Source organism: Equus caballus, chromosome 7 (genome assembly GCF_041296265.1).
Source record: "Equus caballus isolate H_3958 breed thoroughbred chromosome 7, TB-T2T, whole genome shotgun sequence".
Taxonomy (NCBI): Eukaryota; Metazoa; Chordata; class Mammalia; order Perissodactyla; family Equidae; genus Equus; species Equus caballus.
In genome coordinates this window covers 31,413,147-31,438,494 of record NC_091690.1, presented here as the reverse complement: position 1 = coordinate 31,438,494, position 25,348 = coordinate 31,413,147, and the positions used below count along the sequence as shown (strand labels likewise).

The window sequence follows — 25,348 nt, the reverse complement described above, 5'->3', positions numbered from 1 at the left end:
ACAGTTGGGCAAAATCATCTCACGCAAGGCCTATTTTACAATAAAGTATTGAATATTTCATAGAATTTATTGGATACTGTACTGAAAGTGAAAAACAATGGTTGTCTGGGTACAGAATGTGATGCCCAGCATCACAAAAGAGTATCGTACTGCATATCACTAGCCTGGGAAAAGATCAAAATTCAAAATTTGAAGTACAGCTTCTACTGACTGCGTATCCTTTCACACCATCCTAAAGTTGAAAAAAATCTTAAGTTGAATTGTCATAAGCCAGGAGCCATCTATGCAATGAATCAATGAATCAATGAATGATAAATTAAATTTGTTCATTTATTACCAGTTCACAGACCCCTTTAACATGTATGAGAGGTCTACAAATCCCAGGTTAAGTAGCTTAATTCTAGACAGAAATGTATTTCTCCACATATCTATGTACATAAAGGCCTATCACAACTCCAATTACAGAATCCGTCATCAGTCCATCCCAGACAAGTGTTTGAGGAACAAAGCTATCATAGGTTAGGAAACATAGCAAGCATTGCTACCTCTTCCAGCACTAACCCTCAGGGAGTTGATGAGCTTTAACCACAGTCATAATTAACTAAAATGTGGAGCACTTCCCAGGTACCTGCTAAAGGCTCCCATTTTACTTTATTTTATTTCGCTTTTAGATAAGCCTATAGCGATAATATTATCCCCATTTTACAGGTGAGTTAACTGAGGAGTTGAGAGATTGAATAACTCTCCCAAAGGCACTCAGCTAGTAAGTGGAGTCAAACCAAGAACTGACTTTAAAACCCATGCTCTTAATTCCTACACAATACTGTTTCCCTTTGTTGTAAAAACTGCGATAAAGGTATTTGTGGTGAGTATCTCCCACTGACACAGATATAACATCAAAGACATGAGGTGAGAGGACTTTAGAGAGCATCCTGCTCAAACATTTCATTCCACAGATGAGGACACTGAGGCCCATAGGAGGTAGAATTTTCGAAATCCTAGGTAGTAAGAGAGCCAGAACTAGAACCTATCATTCTGTTTGCCCATTTTAATATTAATTAATTAATATTCATATTTCCTCTATGGCATTGAGCTGCCCATTCAGTCAACATTTATTAAATACTTATTAAATGTTAGGAGAGAGTTCTATAAATATAATATAGAAGATAACAGATTATAACAAACTCCATGTAATGAGACACAAGATTATTTGTGGAATTGAGAGAGGGAAAACACTAATAAAAATTTTTGTTCAAGTCAAATGCATTCATTACAAAATAACACTTTTGGTTTGTCAGTAAACAAAAAGGTTTGCTCTGAACCCTAGACCACCCCTCCTGCATTTTATCCCCATTATATGGGGCTCCTTAAAAACAAATTGTCTTGTTGTTGTAAATAGGGAATTTGTTTTAGGTTTTGGTATCTATGGTACTTAAAGTAGTGAGCATGGAGTAGAAAAATTGTTTAAATGGCAGTTATTATTTAAAGGCAATCATGAGATGCGATTCTATCTAATTTACCACTATTCTCATTTATTACTTCTTATATATTATCTCAACAGAATTCCCTCTAAGCTCTTCCCCAACTTAACAGCACTTATAGGTACCCCAGATACAACACGCGCGCACACACATGGCGTGCACCTGAAGTGTTGCACTCCTCAGTCTCATGTGCCTCCTCTTCACCCCATTGGTGAAGGAGGGAGTCCTGCCCTAGGGTTCTGGGGATGGCCGAACATATGATACTCATTATTAGACAGATAAGATTAACAGTAGTTTATTAGTCACATATGTTTACAGCTGAGGGAGGGGGATATCACATGCCACGAGGACCAGGTGGGGTTTGCACTTTCATATTTATATATATGAATCTTCCTGACATATATATATGAGGAAGAAAAGCTGATAGGGAGAAAATGGGATCAATCATAGACTGGAGATCTGGATGAGGCCATGGAGGAAGTGTATAGGAACTGAGGGGGAGCAGAATGCCCCACCCTAGAATGTGTCACTTTGGCATGTGGATTATTTTGAGCTGAAGACAACTGGGGCCCAGCAGACTCAGGAAAAGCTTTCTACCTCCTCCTTTACTGCCTACAAGAATTTAGATTAGATAGGGAGTCTGTACAAGGAAGAGAGCTACTATCAGAGATAACTTTTTATATCAGAAAGACTTACCTACATGATACAGCAAATGTTTTTTAACCAAATATTTGAGTTTCCCATCTTCCTGTGAATTGTCTTCCTCCCCTTTGAAGCCCCAGGCCCCAACCCCTTTCTTCTTAGCTCAAGATGACATATAATATCAATTACCCCATATTTTTAGGGGGCTCCTCCATGTACAAAATTTGTTTTTCTCCTGTTAATCTGTCATATGTTAATTTAATTATTAGACCAGCCAAAGACCCTAGAAGGGAGGAAGGGAAAGTTTTTCACCCCTATAGAAGAACTGTAAAGTTGAGAGATTGAATCTTGGAGTTTGAGATTTCAGAGATTAAGTCTGTGTAATGGCAAAATCCAGGTTATAATAATGGAGCTGATGATTTAAGAGGAATGCAGGTAATACTCATTGAGAAATTAAGAAATTCAAATTTTAGTGTTTTATGAGCTATTCACATAAATATTAAGGTTTCCCATAATGATAGCAATTCTTAGGATGAAGTGGAAGACCATGAACCACTGAAAAAGTGTTTACTAAATGTGTCACCAATGATTTTCATATTTTCAAATTCAATACAAAACTGCTCCATTATTGTCTTATTTGAACACTCTATGGCTGATGTTTACCTCTTTCTTGAAACTCAGGCAATAGACGGCAGAAACAAGAAAAACTTACAAGATTGTATAATATGAGCCTTGAAGGAGTTTTACCAAAAATCCAAAGAATAGTGATTTGAAAGTAAAAATTGGGAGCAAAGTAACACCACCAACAACAGCAAAAGTAATAATAAGCCACCCCTCCAGCTGTGCACCCCTACCCTCCGGCACATGGAAAGGAGGATGGGAGAGGGTAAAAGCTTTCTCTGAGTCTGCTGGACTCACTTGAAAGAGCCTCAGCGCAATCAGTGTCCTCAAGTGAAAGTCAGATTTACGCTAAGATAAAAAGTCACAGTGTTTTTGGGCAAGAGAAGAATGTTTAAAGGAATGTTTATTGCAAATATTTCTATATATCCTAGAGAATAGTGGAAGTCTATGGCCAGCCTGCAGCTGTGGGAACTAAGTCAGAAGGATGGAAGAACGAAGCTGAACTTGGCTGAGACCAGTACAAGGGCTTTTCCTTTGGAACAGGGACAGGACAGGGATGACAAACATGGAATCTACTATAGCTATCTGGAACCTTAAAAAAACTTTCAAAAAAAATTCTACACTGATTTAGACAGAGGTACTACATGATATCTGAGATGCTAGAATATTCATTGTTGGAGAATATTTTCTATTGTATCAATAACTTAAGAAGAATGAAAAGTTTTCTGTTTTTACTTTGTTTGTAGTTTTTTTAGTAAGTATTCCTTTTCTTTTAAGTGGATAAAGCAAAATACCTGAGGAAATCCCCAAGGAGCCCCTAACAGGTCTACTTGGCACCTTCTAAAACTTTATAATTGTGATTAGGTAGTTCAGAACCAACATTCTTTTATAACAATATTATTAACGAACTTCTTTTGACCCGTATTCCCAAGAGCTGTTCTTCTCTAAAACTCTAAGGCAAAAAACATAGTTCATCCACTTAGGAAAAAAAATGTGTACAAGAAAAGAAGCTTTATTTTATAGAGAAAAAGAAAAGCGTAACCCAAAAACTATACTGAGTTTCCTCCTCTGAGCCATCAGTTAATGAGGATGCTGTAAGAAGGATTCTGCATCACCCACGTCTAGATGAGTTAGTGGTAGGAGATTCTATATCCAAAACAGCCCAGTTATTAAGAAATTACAATGATTGAGAATTAACCAAAGAGACAAAACATAGCTTTCTTGCATGGGGAAAAACACCTCAGAATTGAGAATCAGTAATTTTGTAGGATAAATTTTTTAGGTGGAGCCAGAGAAGATTTACTCTAATCTGGTTATGACTGATTTATTCCTGCAACTATTTCAAACCACTTAACACAACTGCTTTGTTCTCTATCTGCAAAAACAGAACAGAATTTGTGTTGTGCTCACCTGACTGGGATGATGTGGGGCATGGAGAATATCTAGATCTTAGAGGTTTTGAGGGCTGTCATAGCAAAAATAAAAAAAGATCAATATTTGGTCTGTAAGGTCAGTATGTGAGAGTGTATTTGGAAGTTACAAAAACAGAATTTTCCATTCCGGATAGGAACTTTCTGTTTAGCCAGTGCTAAAGCAAGATAGTGATTTCCCAATCACTGAAGTCGTCCAAGCAACAGCTAGGTGCATATGTGATGAGGATGCTAATCAGAAGCAGCCATATTGGGGTTAGGTGGTTCAGTGATCTAGGAAGGTTTCTTTTATCTTTGAGAGATATTTCCGTGAACTAGAAATAGGAATAGAATTGTAAAGTAAAAATTCAAAGTGTAATGCTTAGAATTGATTCATGCATACATAATAACGTTTAAGCCTCTTACTATGTCTGCACGTGAAAAACATGTTGGCAGAATTTTACATCATCTATACAGTTGGTGAAATGTAAGTATACTTTTTCATGTAGGTATTATCTATTAAGACATCACTTTTGTTTAATTTATTTTTCTGCATATAGTCTTTCTGACCTGTCAATATTCTTAGTGCAGTCAGATATCAATCTGGGGCAATTCAGATAATGTATGCATTGAAAATCTTGCTCAGTTACAAATTAAATTTTTCATAATTTATTGTTATTTATTCAGATATGAAACAACTAGCTTTAATTGTTGATCTCCTTTAAGTCCATCTCAATCCTTTCTGAATGGAGTCATATTTTTTAGCAAGAATCTGTTAGGCATTGTCACATGTATGATTTAATTTAAACTTCACAGCAGCTCGTCTTGAATGTTATACTTATCTTCATTTCTCAGATGAAGAAGCTATGACAAAGTTGAAGAATTTAATCTAACAAAACTAAAAGTGGTAAAAACTGGGACTGGATTCCAGTTTTTCTAACTTCCTACATTAATCTAATTAATACTTGAATCTTAAAATGTGAAGTGTAACTTGCCTGTTGAACAATCTTGTAAAAATAATAATACAAAATACACACAAAACAGACAACAGGATGCCTCATACAGAAAGTTCACATGAGATTTCCTATGATATTATATTGGTATATGTATTCATGTTTAGACACTTCTGTGCAGTAATTTACAGAATCATTGGGAAATTGTTTACTAGGAAATAAAAAACGTTAGAATCCTTGAGGTGGGGAAGAGAGTTGAAAAAGAAACTGGTAGCAGGACTCTAAGACATTGAATGGACCCTATAAATATGTAGTCCAACATTCTAATTTTACAGACAAGAAAATTGAAGTCTAGAATATAAAAGGAGACTTTAAAAAATGGCGGTTTAATCTTGTTAAACCATCAGCTGCCCAGCCTCAGGTATGACGTAGAACTATTACTTCGGAAAAAGTACTTGGGAAAGCGATCTATAAGTGATTTTATGTTATCAGCTGCTTTAGTAAGGTAAAAGTTAATATTATAAGACCAAGTCTTTCAACATCCATTTGTGATAAAAACTCTTAAGAAAGTTGGAATAGGGGGAAGATACCTCAACACAATAAAGGCCATGTGTGACAAAACCTGCAGCTAACATCACACTCAATGGTGAAAAGCTGAAAGCTTTTCCTCTAAGGTCAGGATCAAGACAAGGACGTCCACACTCACCAATTTTATTCAACATACAGTAATTAGGGAAAAAAAGAAATAAAAGACATCGAAATGAGAAAGAAAGAAGTAAGACTGTCACTATTTGCAGATGACATGATAAAATATGTAGAAAACCCTAAAGACACCACCAAAAAACTGTTAGAACCAATAAATGAATTCAGTAAAGTTTCAGGATACAAAATCAATGTACAGAAATCTGTGGCATTTCTATACACTAATAAACTATCAAAAAGAAAAATTAAGAAAACAATTCCATTCATAATTGCGTCAAAAAAGAATAAAATACCTAGAAATAAATTTAACCATGGAGGTAAAATATCTGCTACACTGAAAACTATAAAACACTGAGGAAACAAATTGAAGAAGACACAATTAAACGGAAGAACATTTCATGCTCATGGATTGAAAGAATTAATTTTGTTAAAATGTCCATACTACCCAAAGCAATCTATAGATTCAATGCAATCCCTATCAAAATTCCAATGGCATTTTTCACAGAACTAGACAAATAATTCTAAAATTTGTGTGGAAGCACAAAGACCCCAAACAGCCAAAGAAATCCTGAGAAAGAACATAGCTCGAGGCATCACATCCCCTGATTTCAAACTATATTACAAAGCTATAGTCATCAAAACAGTATGATATTGGCATAAAAACAGACACATCAATCAATAGAAGAGAACAGAAAGCCCAGAAAAAACCCACACATATGTGGACATTTAATTAACTACAGAGGAGCCAAGAATATACAGTAGGGAAAGGATATCTCTTCAATAAATGTTGTTGGGAAAACTAGATAGCCATATGCAAAAGAATGAAACTAGACCACTATCTTACACCACACACAAAATTAACTCAAAGTGGATTAAACAATTGAATATAAGACCTGAAACCATAAAATTCCTAGAAGAAATCATAGGTGGTTAGCATCACGTTTTTCAGATCTGACTCCAAAGGCAAGGGAAACAAAAGCAAAAATAAACAAGTGGGACTTCATCAAACTAAAAAGTTTCTGCACAATGAAGGAAACCATCAACAAAATGAAAAGGCAGTCTACTGATTGGAAGGAGATATTTGCAAATTATATACCTGATAAGGAGTTAATATCCAAAATATATAAAGAACTCATACAACTCAAGAACGAAAAAACAAATTACTTGATTAAAAAAATGGGCAGAGGATCTGAATAGACATTTTTCCAAAGAAGACATACTGATGATCAACAGGCATGTGAAAAAATGCTTGGCATTACTAATTATCAGAGAAATGCAAATCAAAACCACAATGAGGTATCACTTCACATCTGTTAGAATGGCTATTACCAAAAAAAACAAGAAATAACTAGTGTTGGAGAGGACATAGAGAAAAAGGAATCCTTGTACACTGTTAGTGGGAATGTAAATCGATGTGGCTGCTATGGATAACAGTATGGAGATTCCTCAAAAAACTAAAAATAGAACTTCCATATGATCTAGCTATTCCACTTCTGAGTATTAATCCAAAGAATAGGAAAACACTAATGTAAAAAGATATATGCACCCTATGTTCATTGCAAGATTATTTACAATAGCCAAGATATGGAAACAACCTAAGTGTCTACCGATGGACGAATAGATAAAGAAGTTGTAGTATATACATACAATGGAATACTACTCCACTATAAAAAAAGAAGGAACTCTTGCCAGTTGCAATAATATGGACGGACCTTGAGGGTATTATATTAAGTGAAAAAAGTCAGATGAAGAAAGACAAATACCATATGATTTCACTTATATGTGGAATCCGAAAAACAAAAAAATGAACAATCAAACAAAAACAAACTCACGATACAGAGAACAGAATAGTGGTTACCAGAGGGGAAGGGAGTTAGGGGGTGGGTGAAATGGGTGAAGGAGGTCAGTTATATGGTGATGGATGGTAACTGGACTTATGGTGGTGATCACTTTGTAGTGTATACAAATGTCAAATTATATTGCTGCACACCTGGAACTTGTATAATGTTATATACCAATTTTACCTCAGTGATCAAAAAAACTAACTCTTTCTTGGATTATTATGTTGTGATAGAAACAGAACAAATATCCTATTGGAAGGTAAGCATATTCTAAGGAATAATAAGGTAATTGCACAAAGATGACTACTGTGCAAGAATATTTATTTGATCATTATCTATATAAGGAAAAAATGTTTACCATCTAAATTACCAACACTAAGCAACTGGCTAAATACATTATGGACCCATCCATAGAATCAAACACTGTTTGACCCTTAAAAATGATTTTGTAAAGGAAATTCTTGGTGATGCTGGATGTGTCTGTTACCTTGGTTGTGATGTTGGTATCATGGGTGTTTGTATATGTCCAAACTTGTCAAATTGTAGACCTTAAATATATACATTTCTTTGTATTTCAATTATACCTCAAAAAGTCTGTTTTTAAAAAATGATTGTGTAGATTTCTAATAATTGACATGGAAAGATTATTATAAAAAAGAAAAATAAGAAAAAGCTGGTTATACAATAATATGTTAGCATGATTTATTTTAGATACATATGTATGTAATTTGAAAAGGACTGGAAATATATATACAGTCATGCACTGCACAATGATGTTTCAGTCAACAACAGACCACATATACGACAGTGGTCCCATAAGATTAGCACCACATAGCCTAGGTGTGTAGTAGGCTACACCATCTAGGTTTGTGTAAGTGCACTCTATGATGTTTGCACAACAACAAATCATCTAACAACACGTTTCTCAGAACATATCCATGTCATTAAACAACACATGACTGTACACCAAAATGTTGTCACTGTATCTCTAACAGGTTTGATTACATTTTATAATTTTCTTTTTTGCATTTGCATTTTCTAATTCTTTGCACTGAAAAATGCACTTTTGTAACAGGAAAACTTTCAAATAAAAAATGAAATAGAAAGGAAAGCTTTTTTATCTTGGGGAAGGGGTAGAAGAGAAGGTGGGAAAAGGAAAATGAGGGCATCAGCTGTAACTTATTTATTAAGGAAGAGAGAGCTAAGTGAAATCTAGACAAAGGTTTTATGATTTCAACTGATCAAGTAAATTGAGTAAGCTGAATTACCTCTACTTTACCTCCCTGTGTGTAATTTGTACCTCTCTGACTTTATCACATTGTATAATGTTCTCTTAAATAATCAGGCAGATATATGATGTAAATATCACACACTTCATAGAACTTGCAGGAAGTAGGTTTTGGACACAGGGCATAATCTAATGAGAAGAAACCCATTATTCCCTTTTGATGTGTCATCTAAGTTATTAGTGGGAACCATATGTCATTGTTCCTTTCAGAAATCCCTGATCTGTTTCCAGAGATCTATATATGCCAGGAAAAGAATTTAAGAATTGGGAGACTCTGGAGATCACCAAATATCAGAAAAAAATAAATCAACCTGTATCTCTTACTCGTGGCAGGTCACTAAGGTCAACTGCCAAACTTTCAGTGATTGTAAACTTCAGAATAATAGGAAGGAGTTCTAGTTAAAGTATGAGTGTGTATATTAGCACATTTTTAGCTGGGAAAATGAAGCTTAACAAGTTGAAAAGAAGAGAAATTTTATTTAATGAGAAGGAAGCTGACAGGTTTTTTTTAATCCAGTCTTATCCCTTCATTTTACAGAAAAAATTGTGTCTAAATGACATTTGACTTTCCCAAGCTTGCACAACAGTGACTTTCAGATGAAGGACTATATCCCATGAGTCATCTCCCAAAATAAGGCAGTTCCCACAATAAATTTTCAACAGATATTTATAAAATTACTTTCTAGGCTGATTTTCCTTTTCTTGTTTCTTCAGAGAGATCATGCCCACCACATAGTAACAGCCATGGGAAATTGGAGCACAGTGACCGAATTCACCCTGACTGCCTTCCCAGCTTTCCTGGAGCTTCGGATACTCCTCTTTGTGGTTCTCCTGTTGACTTACACCTTAACGGCAACAGGAAACATTATCATCCTCTCCCTAATATGGACTGATAACCGCCTTCAAACTCCAATGTATTTTTTTCTCAGTAATTTGTCATTTTTGGACATTTTATTCACAACTACTATTGTCCCAAAGTTACTAGCTTGCCTGTTAGAAGAGAAGAAAACCATACCTTTTGCTGGCTGCATCATCCAAGTTTATTTCTACTTCTTTCTGGGGACAGTGGAATTTATCCTCCTGGCAGTGATGTCCTTTGACCGCTACGTGGCCATCTGTAACCCCCTGCGCTACACCATCATCATGAACAGCAGGACCTGCCTCCTGCTGGTTCTGGGCTGCTGGCTGGGAGCCTTTCTGTCTGTGTTGGTACCAATCATTGTAGTGACAAGGCTACCTTATTGTAGCAAAGAAATCAATCACTTTTTCTGTGACATTGCTCCTCTTCTACAAGCGGCCTGTGTAGATACTCACCTCATTGAGAAGATGAACTTTCTCCTATCTGCCCTTGTCATCTTGAGTTCCCTAGCGTTCACTACTGGGTCCTACACCTACATCATTTCTACCATTCTGCATATCCCGTCTGCCCAAGGCCGTGAAAAAGCTTTTTCTACCTGCGCTTCTCACATCACTGTCGTCTCCATTGCTTACGGGAGCAACATCTTTGTATATGTGAGACCCAATCAGAACTATTCACTGAATTTTGACAAGATAGCTGCTATCCTCATTACAGTAGTGACCCCTCTTCTGAACCCTTTTATTTATAGCTTGAGGAATGAAAAGGTGAAAGAAGTGTTGAGAGAGGCAATGGACAGAATCATGTCCTTGATACTAAGGAAAACTAGACGTTAGCGTTTAGTATATCACACATCATTTCTTATCTTCAACACATTCATTCTGCACGAATATTGTGCCATGTCAGCATATCAGAAGCCTGAGACTGTGTCAACAGGATGAGCAATGCCACACCAACCTGGAAAAAAAAATCTAATCCATGAACTATCTTGTATATGCATAGCTTAAAGCAGTGAAAAGTTACCTAACTGGGATTCAGAGGTCTCCAAATCTAGCCTTGGCTAAATCAGTTTATTTTGCAGATAACTGTCACCACGTCAAACTTATCTGAGCCTCAATGTCTCCAACTCTAAATGAAATAATAGATAATAAAGTATCACTATTTGTAGTGAGACCTATAAAGTTAGAGAATTTTAACTTCTTGGTAGGCATTCAAATATTTCGAGAGACTCAGTTTTCACCTCTATTAGCCAGATCAAATAAATATCATGTGAGAAGTGAGGGCAAAAGAGGTATGACTCAGGATATTAAGCCTCTGGCTATAAACCTGAGTGAAAGGTGGAGATATTTGATGAGAAAAGGAACATCAAAAGGGTGGGTTAGTGGTAGATCGATTGAATTGGAAACTGCTGTGGAACATCTAATTATAAGTTAAGGTTTAGAAAAGATATATGAGCTAGAAATATAGTTCAGGCAATCATCAAATATATTAATGATAATTCTAGCCATAGAAGTGGCTGAGATCACCAAGATGATAACAAAAGGAGATAACCCACTAATTAGATTAAGGATGGGTGACCAAAGAGAAGAAAAACCAGGAGAGTATGATACTATGAAATAGGACAAAAAACAAGGGGGAAATGTTTCAAGTAGCATGGTGAAGAAGTAAAAGTATCTATTGCGTTTGGTAACAGCAGCTCATGAATGACTTCGCAAAATGTTTAATAGAATTTGTGGGATAAAAGCCAAAGTAGAGCAGGTAGAATAGTATGTAGATATAAAGAAATGGAGAATATAAATACAGACAACACTTTGAAGAAGACTGGCTGAGAATACAAGAGTATTGTGATATGAAAGAAACATGGGTTGGAAAATATTATTCTCTACTAGGAGATGTGTTTGCTTTTTAAAAATATTGATCGAAGGAGCACGGTAGTGGAGATAGACTGAGGCTACAGGAGAGCAAGGAATGACCAAGATGATGGGTAACCTGAGTTGGTCCAAGGTGATGACATCAGGAGCATTAGTGGGAGGATAGTTGTTGGCAGAAGTTTGTATTACCTACTGATAATTAGGAATGGATGAATCCAGAAGTGGAACCATGCCAAGTAACAACAAGGTGCAAATTGTCACAGTCTTTTTCGATAAATGGCCCAAAACAAAACTTAAGAAAACATGGAGGCCTAGCACCTGACTTCAGATAGGAAATTACTAAAGAAACTGTAACTTTAATGATGTGTTCAGAGTAGAGCAAAAGAATTAAGTCCATCATTGAGTAATGTAATGTATTAATGTACACAGGTAAAAGGAAATCATTCATTCATCCATTTACCAAATATTGCTTGAGCACCCACTATGTACCAATGTACAGAACAGACAAAATCTCTGCCCCTAATGAGTTTAAATTATACTAAGGGGAGACATGCAATAAGTAAAATATAGAGAGAAATTTTATGAAAAGTTACAAGGTGACAAAAGTTATGGAGAAAAATAAAGCAAAGAAAGAGAATATGGAGTTTTGGGGATGGGGTGTCAATTTTAAATAAGGTGGCTAAGAAATTCTTTTCTGAGAAGGTGATGTCTGAATAAAGATGTGAAGGATATGAGAGTGTGAGCCATGTGGGTGTCTGGGAAAGGAGAACAAAGACCCCCAGGCTGCGGCAAGAGTGAGAGGTTGTGCTGTAGGAGTCAGTCACTGAGAGCAGAGACCACTGGAGAACCTCTGCTCCAGATTCCGAGGACCAACGTGAGCACCAAGATGGGAGCCGAGTCCATCAGCACATGCACTAGAACTGAAAACCAAAACGGGTAGAAGACTATACTAATCCTGTATTGCTAAGGACTTGGTAATTAAACACAGCCACATTAAAGCAATAAATATTGACTACAAGAGAGAAAATTTATTCTTAAGTAAAACCATACGTGATTTACCCATAGTGTTATTTTGATTTCTTTCGATGAATTCCTTTCATAAGTTTGAAGTTAAAGACTAATTTATATATACACATATTTTAAAAGAAACATCTGAAACAGGGACAGACCAAATGATTTTGTTGCTTAGTACACTAGTTCGCAAAATCTGGTTCCCAGCCAGCATTAGCATCACCTGAGAACACGTTAGAAACGAAAATTCCTGGGCATCTCCCCAGACCCTTTGTATCTGAAACACCAGAGGTGAAGCCCAGAAATCTGTGTTTTAACAAGCTTTCCAGACAACACCGAAGTGAGCAAACATTTGAGAACCAAGGGCTTAGGGAGAGTCAGGCAGGTCACCAGTTACCCAGACACGCGTACCATTGCTATCGCTCAAAAAGAACTGTGATTAAATGTTGCCAGGAAACTTGCCTTAAAATGTACTTGATATCTGATTTTTTTAAGTTATATAACTCAATATTATTAATATGATCACTATTATTATAGTTATCATTATTCTTATCATAGGTACTTAATTACATCTGTTAATTTATTGGTGTCAAATGATTGAATTAGCTACAAAACTGAGTTTGTTCCTGTCTATGGGGAAGTACTTTGCTGGAGTACTAGCGATAGCTGTTTACATGCTTTGCTTTTTATGAGCCTTGAGCACCCGGCAATGAAATAAGGAGGACTTTCAAAACAGAGTTCCCAACAGTTGTATTAAAAGCCAGATTTGTTGGTCCTTTTCTCAGTCACCTAATTCACTTGTGATCTAAATCTTCTCTCTGGTTTTTTCTGGATCTGGAAAAAAAAAAGAGAAAAGCTTTTGTTCAGTTATGTGGTTTAATTACCACTGTGTACATGATGATTTTCCCTCAGACTCATTCTTCGGTCATGTAGTCATTCACACACGATGTGTTGAGTACACTTATTGAATCAGTATGGCAGTCGCTGAATTGATATCTTCATTCTGGCGTTTACTACTAATAGGATCCTGGGCAAGTTACTTAATCTCTCTGTACCTCAGCTTCCTTATTTATAAAATGAATTTTATAACAATTTCTATGCTATAGGCTTATTGGAAGATAAACTTGAAAACACTTTTCTCAGTGTATCACTGAATAAATATTAGCTGTCCTTTTTAGGACCCTGTGTAAAATGCTGTGGGAGGTGCCAAAGACACAAAGATAAGCAGGACATGATCTCTACTCCTAAGTAATTCATATTTTAATTTGAGAGAAAATGATACATAAGAAATATTATGAATGATACATTCTAAAAATAAAGGAATTAGTACTTCTGATTTTGGACATGGTGGAATAACAGAGATTTTATTTAACCTTTTGACTTCAGCAACTGGAAAATGGCAAAAATACATTAAGCAACAGTTTTCAGACATTGGACAACAAGCAGCACAGGATTGCGATCATTGAAAGAAGAGAAACAAAGTGAACCCTACACCTGCCCCAGCTTGCAGGCTGAACACAGTTTCTAGGCTACAGCACAGGCACCGAGCATTCAGAGGCTGGCGGTGTCTCTCAATTGAGCAGACAGTGGTCAGAGTTTGGGGAGGCCAGGTGACTTGCATTTGCAGGAAAGAGGACCAGAGATGAGAGAGTTGCATAGAAAGAGAACTCTGGAGGTATGCAGACTCCAGACTGAATATAGATCTAGGCATACATTTAAAGAATTACCTGAAGGTGGGAAGGATCCACAAGAAATCAGTAGGCCAAATAATTCCCAGTGACCACACAGGGATGGAAACAGTTTTTATTTCTAACGGCCTGAGTGGAGAGACCTTTTAATATGTGGGGCATTAGACACGGTAATGGGGATAAATTATCCTGGAACAAATGCAAACCTCGCTTTTTCTTGAAAGAGTTTTAAAACAAGACTTGAAAGGATCAACCCGATCCACAAGTAACTTAAGTGCCTCGGAGAACAAAGTCTAACACTCCTTAAAAGAGCACAACCAAATCCATGACTTAACAACGTAAAATACACAACATTCATCATCCAAATAAAAATTTTTAGGCATACAAAGAAGCAGGATATTGTGATACATAGACAGGTGGAAAGTCATCAAAAGGAATAAACCCAGAAGTGATGGGAATTATCAGGCAACAAATATTTAAATAGCTATTATAGATATGTTCCATTTGCCTGAGAATGTAGAATGTAAAGCGATTTAATGATTAAATTGTTAAAGTGATTAAAAGCATTTATTATATAAAAACTCTCACATGGTAGTCACCATCATAATCATTACCATCATCGTATCCATTCTCTTTGTTCTAAACTTTCATGACTTTTAAAAGTCTTTGTTTATTTGTATTATTTTATTTTTTGCTGACAACCATTATACTTAGATGAAACATTATACTTGGCCATGATGATACCATATCCTCAAGGTGTTAGATAAAGAGCTTGGTAGGAAATTTTTTTGCCTGAAATGCAATATGCATGATCTGTAGACAAAACGCCCATAAAAACAGTTTTCATTAGTCCTTCTATCCTTTCTCTTGCACACAGGAATATATACAGGAGGCGGGACCCAAATTCCTATTGACCTCACCAATCTGTGGACACAGTGGAGGTCACAGTAATGGGCTCTTGCCCTTCTCACCCAGATGCATACCACAGGCTCTCACTCTCCTATGCAATTACTCCCACGTGTTTCTTGGCACCCCCAAGGGATGTTCCATGTGTGGTTACGAACTGTCACTTAAGATTCTCTGACTCTGGCTGTCCTTTGCTGATTTACACCACCTTTGAAGCCATTTGAAGGCATAGCTTTCTCATTGTCACTGCAGTCTATTCACTGTGTAAGAAAGCAGATGGCCACGACAAAGGAGCCATATTTCAATCATCCCAAAACAGTAAAGTATGGAAATGGTAGATATGCTACTCTGTTCTCTGGAACGCTAAGCTGTGTCCCAAGCATAAATTAGGAGAATCTCCATTATTCTTAATTCACCAGCTGGGCACAGATATAAGGCGGCTCATACCCCATGCCTCAGAGAGCCCTTCACTTTCTTCAAAGGGCCCTTCTGTTTATAGGATTTAAAAATGAATCGCATGGCTTGGGTAGACAAGCAATATCTGAAACAGACACCATGGTATCTTCGTCACCCTGCTGCTTCCCACAGGTACCCACCATCTCCAGCCAAAACTCCCGCGTACATTGACGAATTTCTTTGCCCACTAGTGTGTCACGTATTCTTAGACTTCATTTGGGTGCTCTGATGGATTCAAGCCTAACAGAATTCAGGCAGCATCAATTGATTCAGTTGAACACATTTGAATATCTGAGATGACTTTGTGCTCTGAAGAACCCTCACATCCCTTCCAGCTCATGCAGCTGTTCTGTGAGTAAATTAAAGAAACCTTTAGCACAGTGTTGTACATGCTTGGTCCTGCCCTACAGAACACAGAGAGAAAGAACAGTAAGACCTTAAAGTTCTTCTAAATGGAATGTTCAAGCATGCCTCACAAGTTTGGAAGTAGTTAACATTTATTAGAAAAATTCTCTAAATACTGTTATATTTAGAAATTTAACTGCCCCTTTTTCAATATAATCAATTAAACATAGGAAAAAAAGGATTCAGTAATACATACATCTTAGTGGAAAACTGAAATTCCATTCTCTAATATAGTAATTTACTAGGCTGAGACCTTACTGCTAGAGATTATATGCTCTGGTTTTTAAATACATAATCACTTTTTTGTTTGTTTTCATGGTTAAGTACCATAAGGAAGTTATTGTTCCTCTTGGGGTTAAATTTGAAAATTGTTTCATTAGTAACACACTGCAACCACAAGGGGGAGTACAAGACACACACACACACACACACACACACACACACACACACACACACACACACACGTCGCTGTTCCCCACTTTCCCCCACCTCCCTCCAGCCCCCAACACCCTATTTACTTCCTCCTCCAGAAAAAGAAGGAGCAAGAAATCATTTCCGAGTCCAGGTCATGAAGCTTTTCCCCTATATTTTCCACTAGAAGTTTTACAGCTTCAGGTCTTATGTTTAAATCTTGGATTCATTTTGAGTTGACTTTTGTGTATGGTTTAAAGTAAGCGTCCAATTTCATTCTCTTGCATGTGGATATCCATTTGCTGAAGAGACTGTCCTTTCCCTGTTGTGTATCCTTGGCTCCCGTATCAAAGATCAGTTGAGTCTATAGGCGTGGGTCTATTTCTGGGCTTTCTATTCTGTTTCATTGATCTGTATGTCTGTCTTTATGCCAGTTCACTGTTTTGATTACTGTGGTTTTGTAATATATTTTGAAATCAAGAAATGTGATTCCTCCAGCTTTTACTTCTTTTTCAAGATTGCTTTGGCCATTTGGCAGTCTTTCTGTGGTTCCATATGAATTTTAGGATTTTTTTTCTATTTCTGTAAAAAATGTTATGAGGATTTTGACAAGGATTGCATTGAATCTGTAGATCACCTTGGGTAGGATGGACTTTTTAACAATATTAAGCCTTCCAATCCATTAACATGGATGTATTTCCATTTATTTGTGTCTAATTTCTTTCATCAGTGATTTATAGTTTTCAGTGTACAAGACTTTCACCTCCTTGGTTAAGTTTATTCCTAAGTATTCTTTTTTCATGTTATTATAAATGGAATTGTTTACTTCATTTCTTTTTGGTTAGTTCATTGTTAATAAATAGAAATGCAACTGATTTTTGTATGTTGACTCCCTTCTATGCTTCTTTATGTCTTCAGAGTGGTAAGATATCAAGGACCAATATTAGAGTGTGAACCCAAGGTGTGAACGTAAGTGACTTTTAGTCATGGATCTACCTCCTCTACAGGCAAGAGGAGTCTTCATGAGTCTCACATCATCCAACCCAGCCCATCAAAGAAATACACTGAGATTGGGCTCCATGGTCAGTAACAAAGAGCATTCCTTTTCTCGGCCTCATCATCTAGGAACTCATGGGAGAGGCTGCAGCTGCTGTAGACAGCTGGTCACAAATTGAGAATTTGGTATTATGGGTCCCAGCCATCTGTCTTTCTATTGATTTCCACCTTAGACACAAATCTTAAAATTTTGAGAGAAGTGTGTTGATGAGCAATTAAAGTTTTTATTATCTACAGATTGTCTCCAGGATAATAAGAATTTAGTGATGACGACTTTAGAGATAAAGTTTAAAATAGTTGGCATTTGAAAAATTCAATAATTCAGATAGCAATTTATTTCCAATTTCCAAACTAGAAAGGTCCCAGTTTTGAAGCAGGATCAGATTCATAGAATGGGTGACTAAAATTTCATTTAACAAAGAATGATTTTTGAGAAAGGGAGAAACAGAAGTCTCCTATAACAAGTGTGACAAACAGGTCATGTATGAACCAATTCTGTAAACTTATAAAAGTATTCTCATTGCATGAATATTGCTAAGGCAGAGATGGTGCAAACTCTCAATTCAGGCCTGGGTCACATGGCATATTAATAGAAAGTCTAATTGTGCTCTCTGTTCTACACGTGAGAACATACTGCAACTACACAATGCCAGAAAGGGCACTGGCAGGAGAACACACAGCTGTCTCCTACATGTGGACCAAAGCTGTGATTGACAGAAACAAGGGCAGCTGACAGGAACAGCTGAGGCTGATGACAAACTGATACAGACTGGAGCAGTAAAAACCTGACCAGAGATTAACTCTGGGAAACCTGGAAATGACAGACTACACTGTGGTTTAGAAATAACCCCTGAATGAGAATCAGAAATTCTGGGTTCCAAGGCAGGCCTAGTTGCACAGTGGTTAAGTTCGCATGTTCCACTTTTGCGGGCCGGGGTTCACCTGTTCAGATCCTGGATGCAGACCTACGCACCGCTCATCAAGCCCTGCTGTGGCAGGTGTCCCACATATAAATTAGAGGAAGATGGGCACGGATGTTAGCTCAGGGCCAGTCTTTCTCAGCAAAAAGAGGAGGATTGGCAGATGTTAGCTCAGGGCTAATCTTCCTCAAAAAAGAAAAAGTAAGAAAAACAAGAAAAAGAAATCCTGGTTCCAGTCATGGTCCAGCCACAAACTAGATTCGCAGCTTCATGCAAGTCATTAAATTTTTGTTTCTCAGTTGCCTCAATTATAAAATAAAGCGTTGCATTTTCTGTGATGTTGGGGCTTCATCCAAACCAATAACAGTGCTTCTCAAAGTTTAATATGAATACAAATTACCTAAAGAATCTGGTAAAAACGCAGATTCTAATTTACTAGGTCTTGAGTGAAGCTCAATGTTTTGCATTTCCAATAAGTTTCTGTGAGATGTAACGCTATTTATTTGCATATCACACCTTGTGTAGTGAGGCACTAGAATTTGCTGGTTCAACATTCCTAGGCAGGATCAATCAATAAGAGATCAGCGAGGTGTCTGATTGGCCCTTTTAAATGATGGGGTGAAGGAGATGAGTGACTTGAACAGAGATTAGGCCAGGAAATTTGACAAGGACTAAAACAGAACCTAAAACTAAAAAGATTTAAAACCGTGTTTTACCGTGCAAGTAGAAATTCAAAGTTATGTCAAATACCAAAAGACATGAGCATTGCTGAGAACATTTGAGTCAGTAAGGAGCAGCAGCCCTAGGAAAATCTTATTTGTAAAATGGGTTATGCTGCTAATGATTAAGAAATTGGAAAACCAGTTTATCATTATGGCCCTAAGCCTCCTAGATAACCTCATAACAGAGCATCAGTGAAACTATCCAGGGTCATCAGGAAGTTCTGGGTTGTTTTTTTTTTTCTTTTTTTTCCCCTCTTCCTTCCTTCCTTCTTTTCTTCCTTCCTTCTTTTTTTTTAGGCCCTCAGATGGAGAAATTCAGTTAATCGTATGCCTCAGACCAAGACACACTATGAGCATTGATCTAGGTAAGGCCCTCACCTGTCTTATTCCCTTCTATTGCTGCTCCCCGCCACCACTCCTTACCTCTCTCCCAAGCAACAATCGTTTGTATGGGTTCTTCTACAACATTTATTGTTGTTTGGTCTTGATCAAGATGTCCCTAACATTCCCCTCAGCTTGACTAAATTTTACATGGACTTCCTCCTAACTCTAGGTTCCTTACTTCTCTTTTCTTAGAGGAAACTCTTTCTTAAAGTTTACTTTAGAAAACTTGTCATTGTAAATTCTTTCTCTGCTCCCTTTAAGATGTAAATCTTTATACGAAGTCTCTTGCCAGTTTTACAACCCAAGAATGTCTTTTTCAACGACCTGGGAGCCATCCCTTTGAAGTTATCCAGGAACGTAGCTTCCCTATCTCCCAGTCTCAGTGGAGGAGTAGAAACCCAACCTCAATGGGGGCCAATCAGCAAACAAAGATGGCTTAATCACAGAGAAAACATTTGCAGACTCATCAGTAACTCAACGTGCTTGGCTTGGCGTAACCATTGATCAGCCTCCCCCAACATTCCCTAGTACTTTTCCACTGGCTCACTCTAGTGCTAAAAACCCTTCCACACTTTACTTCGGCAGAGTTGAGTTCAGACTGGGTACTGGCCTCTCTCTCCTATTACGATAGCCTTAAATAAAGTCTTCCCTGCCTGTTCAACTTTGTTCAGTAGAATTTTTACTTTTGTAGTGTGCTCTTTTTTTTTTTGGAGGGAGATTAGCCCTGAGCTAACTACTGCCAATCCTCCTCTTTTTGCTGAGGAAGACTGGCCCTGAGCCGACATCCATGCCCATCTTCCTCTACTTTATACGTGGGACGCCTACCACAGCATGGCTTTTGCCAAGCGGCGCCATGTCCGCACCCGGGATCCAAACCGGGGAACCCCAAGCTGCAGAGAAGTGGAACATGCGAACTTAACCACTGTGCCACTGGGCCGGCCCCCAGTGTGCATATTTTTAATTTACATAAATGGCATTATTTTATATATCATATTGTGCTTCTTGCCTTTTTGTAAACTGAGAACTCTGTGTCATGGATATAAGCATGTTTTTAAATGTATATCTAATCTATTTCTTCAAACTGTGGCTTAATAATCTACAGTTTGCTTTACCACCATTTTCCTATCTATTCTCATTTGCATTTCTCTGATTACTGATCAGTTTGACAATTATCTTTATATGCATGTTGTTCTCTAGGTTTCTTGTAAATTACCTATTCCTATTTTTGTGCTCATTTTTCTATTGGGATCCCTGTCATATTCTTGTTGATTTATAGAAGTTTCATAAATACTCTGGATTTTAATCCTTTGTTTTTTGTAAAAATTGCAAATATCTGCTCCCAATTGGTTAGTTGTTTATTAAACTTTTCCACAGTGTACATTATTGAAAAGAAATCCTTAACTTTGAAGGAATCCAAATTTATCAATCCTTTGCCTTATGATTTATGATTTTGAACTTTAACATCAAAACAAAAGCACCACCCCAGATTACAAAGTCATTCTCCTACATTTTCTTCTATTAGCTTTACAGTTTGTTTATTTTATTTTTTTTCACATTGAGACTTTATCTGGAGTCTTTCGTTACAATTAATACGAATATAGTTTCAAGTTTCTTTTCTGTTTGACGCTTGATAAGCCCTTTCAATTTGAGATCTTTTATTTTATTCTAATTCTAGGAAATGTGTCTCCATTATTGCCTTAAATATGACCTCTCTTCATTTTTTTTCTCTCCCTCTGGGACTCCCCTGTATCTCTTAGCTTTCTTTTAAATATGTTCTATCTTGTCATCCTTTCCTGTTGCCTTCTGGAGAGTCCTCAATATATCCATCTACAATTTATGGTGTTTTTTATTTTAATTATTATATTTTACATACTAATATTTCCTATTTGATGCTTGTTTATGATTTCCTGTTCTTTTTTATTTCTCTAGTAGCTTCCCTTTTCTTCTTGAGTATTCTTATTTTGCATATTTAAAATTTTTTTTTCATATCAGTAATTCTACTTCACCTGGTATATAGTGTTCAGTTAGTTTTTTTATTTAATATAAACTTTACTCCTCCTTATCTATTGTTTGCCTGTGGACTCATGTACCCCTAGAAACACCAACTGCTCTTTCTGGTACAGCATGTTGGTGAAAAGCCAAAGGCCATGTACTAGTCTATATCAATCTGATTAATGTAAGGCAGCAGTCTGCAGACTATGGTCAATGGGCCAAATAAGACTCATTGCCTGTTTTTGTTTGTCTGTCTGTTTATTTGTTTGTTTTGGTGAGAAAGATTGGCCGTGAGCTAACATCTGTGGCCAAACTTCCTCTTTTTTTTTCCTCCCCAAAGCCCCAGTATGGAGTTGTAGGTCCTAGTTGTAAGTCCTTCTAGTTCTATGTGAGATGCTGCCACAGCATGGCTTGATGAGTGGTGCATAGGTCCACGCCCAGGATCCAAACCAGCGAACCCTGGGTCACCAAAGTGGATTGCCCGTAAACCTAACCATTTGGCCATTGGGCCAGCCCCCCATTGCCTGTTTTTGTAAATAAAGTTTATTGGATCACAGAAACCTTCATTTGTTTACACACTGGCTATGGCTGTGTTAGCACAACAAGGGCAGAGTCAAGTAGTTGCAGATTTGACCATATGGCTCATAAAGCCTAAAATATTTACTATCTGGCAGTTTACAGAAAAAGTTAGTCAACTTGTAACCCAGGGAAGTCCCTAAAATATTTTCCATGTCTAATGCTTTGTGTTTAAGTTGTGCTTGCTTATAGGGACCAAGGCATAATAATGCTAGGTGGCCAAATGGCATGAACCAGTCCAAACCAGAAAGGTTCAAGATGGTGTTGGGGTGCCATGCACGAAAGGAAACCTATGCAAAAAGTGCCGTGTACAGGAAGGGAAGATCTGCACATGCCCCAACTGCCCTGCCCAGAGCAATGACATGGAGACTCCCACCCCCTTCACATCCCATAAGAACGCTGCTCACGTTTCCTGCAGAGAGAAGGTGTTTTTGAGCATGATCTCTGCTTCCTCCATTCGTTGATCAATGAATAATGTTTCTGCTCACTGTTCCAAACCCAGTCTCATTCTATTGGCATGGGTGGCTCCAGGCAAAAGGACCCACTTGCTGGTCACCAGTCCCTTGGGCCTTGGTAACAAACCTTTGATTTAAGAAGTGGAGAGGATTAAAACCGAGAGTAGAGAAGGACAACCACATGAACACTTGTCATCAGTTCTAATCACTGCTGCTCCATCAGGCAGCACCTCTGATATGGATTTCACCTTTGAGGTGGCTCCTCTAGGCTGTGATACACAAGACTTGATAGTTTGCATGGAAGTGATGAAGGCACGCGTGTGGCTGGTCAGTTCACACCTGTTTCCAACAATTCATTCAGTCCAGGTTTTGGCACTGCCCTGATATTTCATGGCTGGACTATTACTATTTATTTCTATCATGATAGAGCAGGCAATGATTGTCTAAAAGCATTGCAGGTGAAAAGCAAAAGAGAATTTACAAACCATTCTTCAAGTCTAGATTCACAGTGCCTCTTCTTTCTGCTCTAAGGAGCAAGTTGCAACTATCCACCTTATCCCAGGAAAACAAGACAACCTTGTGTCTCCCTTGAGTTTCTCATGCTTTGTTGTTATTGTTTCATGGTAATTGTCGTTAGATTCCTGAAATTACACTTCCCTCTTGCTTCTTTAGTTTCTCCCAGATTGTTTTTCTGTGAGAGAGCCAGCAACACATGTTGCTTCACTCTGTTGATAGAAACCAGAAGTTTCTGATGTTTATATAGATTAAGCCAATCTCCATGGCAACATCTTTTCGAAGCACTTCTCCACTTATTCCTAATCCCTCTCAACATACAAAAACCCATACCCTAGAAAAGGGAGTGGAGCCAAGAGATAAGGAAGAGTAAATTTTCAGTGGTTTTCTTCAAGAATCCCATCTGATGATCCTTCCCTCTCATGGGCTCCAGACAGCTTATGATATATACCACCTGCTGTTATGGACTGAATTGCATCCCCTCAAAATTCATGGGTTGTGGCCCTAACCTTCAATGTGACTATATTTGATGATGGGGCATTTAAAGAGTTAATTAAGATTAAATGAAGTCATCAATAAGGGGCCTAATCCAATATGACAAGTGTCCTTAGAAGAGGAAGAGACACCAGGAGTGTGTGCACAGCGGAAAGGTGATGCGGGAAAGGCACAGGAAGAAGGTGGCCCTCTACAAGCCACAGCAAAAGACCTCACCAAAACCAACCCTGCTAATACCTTGGACTTCTAGCTTCGAGAATTATGAGAGAGAAATTTCTGTTATTTAAGCCACCCATTCTCTGGTGTTCTGTTATGGCAGCCTGAGCAGACTAATAGACCTGACAATTAGCACTAAAAAGTGCCCACAGGACTCTGGGAGCTTATAACATCTAGATGGTAAGGATGCTGCTTTTAAATATGTCTTCCCTAATATCCAGCATATACATATCATACCAAATTTCATACATCCTACATCACAAACGCAGAGAAAGAAAAGAACTCCAGCTCTAACTATCTAACTATAATCCCAAATGAACAACATAAAAATATTCTAGACAAAAAACTATTTCTCTGGTAGAGTAAGTGGATGCTAAATGGCTACCCCCACATACTATGACCCCACTTTGTCAGATAAGGAATGTTCTAAACACAAATAAGGAAGGCAAGTTAATAGAAAAAGGATTATCCATCATCTAAGGACAATTTGGGAATACCATAAGAACTTGTGAGTTATTTGGGCTAATCACAGGTAAATAAAGGCAAGACATTCAAAAGATTGGAGAGAACAAACAGAGAAAGAATACAGTGAATAGAGGTTTACATATTCCATTTACATGTGAATGTCTCCTTTCCAGCCCTCTCAACATAACACATATAAAGGGATAAATTCCATGAATCATCTTGAATTTTCTTAAATCCTTTAAATGAAGAAGATATTAATTAATATGCACCCCTTAAATATATGACCTGATTACAATATAAGAGAAAAAAATTAAAATTAAGTCCAAGAAAATTTTATTACCTGGAAAGTAAAAGTCAGCATACAAATTACCTCTTTTGCATCATATTACACCCATTCTTTTTACAGGTCTCAGTTTATGCAACTTTGAAATCAGAAATCCTGCTCTCATAGAGAAAGTGGGGTGCTGAATGGCTACCTCCCCCTGCCATGATTCCCCCTTTCAGGTGTAGGGAAGGAAGAAATTTTCCTTTACCCTTTTAGGTTCTTCTGGCTGCTCTAAGAATTAAGTTGACATGAGACAGAGTAATAGGAGAAAATCAAACGAAGTTTAATAACATGTATACGTGGGAGAAACCCAGGAAAACTGAGTAACTCCCCAAAATGGCCAAAGTCACCACCTTAAATATCACCTTCAGCTAAAGACAAAAGAGAATGTTGAGGAGGGTGGTTTGGGACTTCAAAGAGGAGGAAAGCAATTCACATGGAGATGGAAAAGCCAATGTCTGATAACAAACGTTTGCCATGCCTTGCAAAGGAAATGGGACATGCAGAAGACCTTGATCAAATGGGCCTTGATAGGTTCCTCCCTGTCTACCCCACCTGGTTCATATCACACTATAGTTATCTATGGTGATAGCTCCTTCCTGGAACAAGTCTTCTAACATAAATTCTTTTAGGCAATTAGGGGGAAGATCAAAGTTTCTTCCTGAAGAAGCGGCTGGCCTGGTGGTGC

General features: G+C 37.5%; 1 protein-coding gene across 3 annotated transcripts in view; it reads left to right on the top strand.

Annotated features, from left to right (window-relative positions):
* The window catches only part of OR6M1 (olfactory receptor family 6 subfamily M member 1), an 85,191-nt gene extending 73,781 nt beyond the window's left edge, over positions 1-11,410 (top strand). Inside the window, exon 5 of one of the 3 annotated variants that reach the window (XM_001501603.4) lies at positions 9,652-11,410. In XM_001501603.4, coding sequence (XP_001501653.2) covers positions 9,682-10,629 — 948 coding nt within the window. In that variant the 5' untranslated portion in view covers positions 9,652-9,681 and the 3' untranslated portion in view covers positions 10,630-11,410. Of the gene's footprint in view, positions 1-9,651 lie in introns of those variants that run through there. The other 2 variants (XM_070272187.1, NM_001391492.1) reach the window with 2 other exon arrangements.
* Positions 11,411-25,348: the final 13,938 nt, after the last annotated feature.